Source organism: Vitis riparia, chromosome 9, assembly GCF_004353265.1.
Source record: "Vitis riparia cultivar Riparia Gloire de Montpellier isolate 1030 chromosome 9, EGFV_Vit.rip_1.0, whole genome shotgun sequence".
Taxonomy (NCBI): Eukaryota; Viridiplantae; Streptophyta; class Magnoliopsida; order Vitales; family Vitaceae; genus Vitis; species Vitis riparia.
The window spans coordinates 20,363,142-20,367,416 of NC_048439.1; the positions used below are offsets into that span (position 1 = coordinate 20,363,142).

Genomic DNA, 4,275 nt, shown 5'->3' on the forward strand with positions numbered 1-4,275 from the left:
AAATGAGATCAACAAAGACTAATTAATTATAAAGAAATGAGATCTAAGTATGAAAAATAAGACTATTATAATGCACAAAGAAATGAAACCTATTTTAATTGAGTGAGAATTTTTTATATATTGCCAAAATTTAGCTTAGTTACCATAGGAAAATCCTATTAAGATATTTAATTGATTTCAACCACTCAAATTTAAGTCAAATATTATACATCACTTATTCAAACATCAAGCTAACACCAATTATAGTAAAGGTTCCAACTTTGGAATTACTGAATATTAAATTTCCAAATTAATTTTCATGTAGTTTGCAAGACTATTTAATTGAAACAAAGGATAGATAATATAACACAAGGTAATATATTTGCAATTACCCTTGACAACTTGAAATTAAATATTAAATATGAACAAGAAAGCCATGTTTGTATCACCGTCAATTTTTTTTTCTAATATTGACTTCATATTAAAGGGAAGAAAAGACGATACGAGAAAAGTAGAGGGAAAAAAAACTAAATTAAAGAAAAGGAAATGTAAAAGAATTAAGAATGTAAGAAAATTAAGAGTTTATTTGATAATGATTTTTAAGTAGTGCTTTTAACTTAAAAATATTTTTGAAAAAAAAAAAAGAAGAAGTGTTTGACAAAATTTATGGAACACTTTAAAAAAAAAAAATTTAAATTACTTTTAGTATTGAAAAATCACTTGCAGTGCTTTCATAAAAAATACTTGATAAATGATTATCTTAAAAACACTTTCAAAGAAAATACTTTCATTAAAAATACTTCAGGTAGAAATACTACCAAATACACTCTAAAGCTATGTTTGGTTAAACAAAAATAACATGGAATAAGATAAGAGAAATGATATTATATCATATCCCATATTTGTTTGGGATATGATAAGTTACCTCATCACTTATCATATCCTGTATTCAACAAAACACGGGATATGATAAGTGGTGTTTTATATTATCTATCATTATTTATTTATTTTTTTTTACATAGGATGTGTTAATCTCATACTAACATATGAGATATGTATATCCCAAGTATCAAAGAATAACAAAAATGTTGCTCTGGCATTTCTAACTGATTTTCCACATCCTAAAATTATTATAAAATTAGAATTATAGGAGATGAAAAAATTAAGATCATAATCCTATTACATTCTTAAAAATGAAGTGCTCAATGAAAAGTAATGACCCATTTCAAACTATTTTTAATTTAACACACTGAAAATCAATCCAAATAATTTTCTCATATCTCATTAATTTCCTTTATTTCATCCTCACAATTTAATTTACTACAAAGAAAAGCTAAAATCATTCCGCCTTCTTTTGCAAAAAAAGAAAAAACATCATTGAATCTCAAAAAGAAAAGCAAGGACAATGAGCCTTATATGGAGATGATCTTGTGAAAAATAGGCATTGAATTCATTCAACTGCTTCCCTTCTGTTTGAGAGTGATTTTATCCCCGAGACTGAGAGCAATTCCTTGAGTTTTACTTCGTATTCTGATGAATCCAGTTATTTTGCTCTTGGCTTGTTTCTCAATGCTCACATTTACTAAAGCATCCTCTCCAAATACGCTCTTTGCATATAGGTTTGCTGCAAGGAACCCACACTCCCCATCTAATGCCGACCTATGTCCAACCAAGAAAGAATGGTGACAAGCAAAGTAAAATGATTAATCAGTTGGAAAACAAGGCCCTTGGGAATTAAGATAGAAGGTAAACTATTGGTATTAGGGCTTTTAACTTGAGTTGGCTTTGTATGTATTTTTAGTTTATTACTCAATAACTAAAGTTTTTGACTCAAATTGGTAGCATAATGTGATAACATAATATTGCATGTTACAAGTTCAAGAACAATTGATAAGATACCAATCAATAAGCATCTTCAACCGTCACCACTATTACTAGCCTAAATACGGACTATAAAAAGAAAAAGAAAACAGAAATGAAATGAAATGAAAAGAAAAAAACTTGGGATTCTTATTACTTTTCATGGTAAACCACACAATCCAAACTATGTAATACAGTATCAGGGCATTCATTCCCACATGTATCTTCCCCACTATTACCAACTTGTATAAGTTGTGCATACAAAATTCAACTAGTATCACACTGGTCTGTATTGGTGATATGAGGAAGACAAGTCTCTAAGGAGGATGTGAGGATGTGTTCCATTGTATGAAAAAAAATTGAGAAAGAAAATCTTTTAAAATTTCTCCATTTTTTTTTAATTTTTATTTCTTACCTTTTTGCATGATAGCCAAACATAAGAAAAACATTTTTTGTTTTCATTAAATTATGCATTTTGGAATGTTTGAAAGAAAGAAAGTAAAGAACACAAAAGGAAAGAACGAAATTATAAAACTTTCTTTTTATCTGGTTGTTCATGGAAAATTTGAGGGGAAAAAAATTAAATATATGAGAGATGCACTTTCCTCAAATTTTCCTCATCATTTTTCAAAGAAAATGGTAAGGAAAATCTTTTAGAGTATGTTTGATTTTTGAAAATTTTGAGAGAAAATGTGACAGATATGAAAAAAGAAAAAAAAAAGGGATAAAGTAAAAAAAAAAAAAAAAGATTTAAATTTAATAAATTATTTTTATATATAACTTTAAATTTATTTTAACTCTTTTATATAAATATTAAATGAGTTAAAAGTGAATAAGTTTTTTATTATCTTAATTGTATTTTATTTTCTTTCATATTTTCCATAGTAAAACCAAAGATGATAAAATCATTTTCCTTCACATTTTTCTTCTTTCCTTAATACTTTCAAAAACCAAGTATAATCTTAGTATCTTTCCCCTTCTTTTCCTCCACGTTTTTTCCCTTAACCTTTTCTATGGTATCTAAACATGATAAACTAATATCCTGAAGTTATGTTTGATTCCCGAAAATTTTGAGGAAAAATATAAGGGAAAGAAAATAGAGAAGAAAAAAAAAGAAGGTTAAGACATGTTTGGTAACTGTTTTCGAAAACAATTCTAAAAAATAGCTTCTAAGAACAATTGTTTAAAATTGTTCTCTGATTTTTGTAGAACAAAATTTTGCTTGAAAAACTAAAATGCTGTTAACCTATTTTTAATATTTTTAAAAATATGTTTTAAAAATCATTTTTATATCTAATATTTTATTTTTAATCATTTTACATGTTTTTATAATTATTTCGTAAAACAACTCTTAGAAAATAAGTAAAAACAACATAAAACAACTAAAAGATGTTTTTATAAAAACATCTTATTTTTTATTTTTAAGAACAAAAAACATAAAATAGTTTTTTATTACCAAACGTGTGTTCTTTATTTTTTGTTCTCGAGAATAAAAAATTGTTTTTTCATAGGGTCACATGATCACTTCTTTATAGATGTCTTGATCAAAATGGAACTAAACTAGAAACCTTTTTTTTTGTCACCCATTCGATCACACCTGAGATAGGCCTTGGAGGCAAGGTTCCAAAATCAATTTTCACACTCCTCTTTGTGTTTCTGAACTTATTAGATCTATCATCAATCAACAATTTTGTAGCCCTAAAACAGGATATTAAACCAAACATTGAGATTGTGGCACCTTGATTTGCACTAGTTTCTTAATCTTTGTTATTTTGAATTCAAAAGATTTTCAATTAATGGTGACTTAAGTAGGGTTTTCCCATACTTCATAGGTTAGTATTTGAATGCATGCTAAGTCACTATTCATTTTTGTAACTTCTGCCCATTATCACGAGAGGGCATTCTAAATTTCTCATACATATATATATATATATATATAATAGATAGGCTGTAGGACTCTTAACAAAGTCCAGATAAGTGAGTGTCATTAGTCATATTTTCATTGTAAATCCATATCAAAAGATCATATGGTTAAAGTAATAAGGTGACATGAGCTAGCTGAGAGTTTAAAGAACTTACGGTGGAGTAAGGCACTTCATGTTAGTTGACTTGATTATATGGTCCAAAAATTCTTTCTCTTTTTCAATAATAGTGTTTACAGCAACCTGAGAAAAAGTTTATCACATTAAATTTAATCAAAATCCCAAATGGGAAAAAAAAAAAAAAAAAAAAGATACAAAGACCATGAATAATAAGGAACAATCTAAAATAATGATAAAAAAAGAAGCTCAATTATAATATTTCATTAAACTTAATGTTTATTACTCAATGACTTAAGTTGACTTTTAAGTTAAATTATACTTAATTTGTTGACTTAAAATTTATTACTTAATTTTTATTTTAAGCATTAAGGTTGTTTGAGAAAATTAATTTAAA

General features: G+C 26.5%; 1 protein-coding gene across 1 annotated transcript; it reads right to left on the minus strand.

Moving 5' to 3' along the window:
* Nucleotides 1–1,229: 1,229 nt before the first annotated feature.
* LOC117921477 (coatomer subunit beta-1-like) lies at nucleotides 1,230–4,000 on the minus strand. Its single transcript, XM_034839350.1, has 2 exons — nucleotides 3,919–4,000; nucleotides 1,230–1,638 (listed from the first exon to the last, which is right to left on the minus strand). The coding sequence occupies exons 1-2, from the start codon at nucleotides 3,936–3,938 to the stop codon at nucleotides 1,434–1,436; spliced, it is 225 nt and encodes a 74-aa protein (XP_034695241.1). The 5' UTR covers nucleotides 3,939–4,000; the 3' UTR covers nucleotides 1,230–1,433.
* Nucleotides 4,001–4,275: the final 275 nt, after the last annotated feature.

Coding starts and splice junctions, on each gene's coding strand:
- LOC117921477 (XM_034839350.1), bottom strand. CDS start 3,938: ATGAAGTGCCTTACTCCACC. Junction 1,639..3,918: donor ATGAAGTGCCTTACTCCACC/GTAAGTTCTTTA, acceptor GGTTGGACATAG/GTCGGCATTAGATGGGGAGT.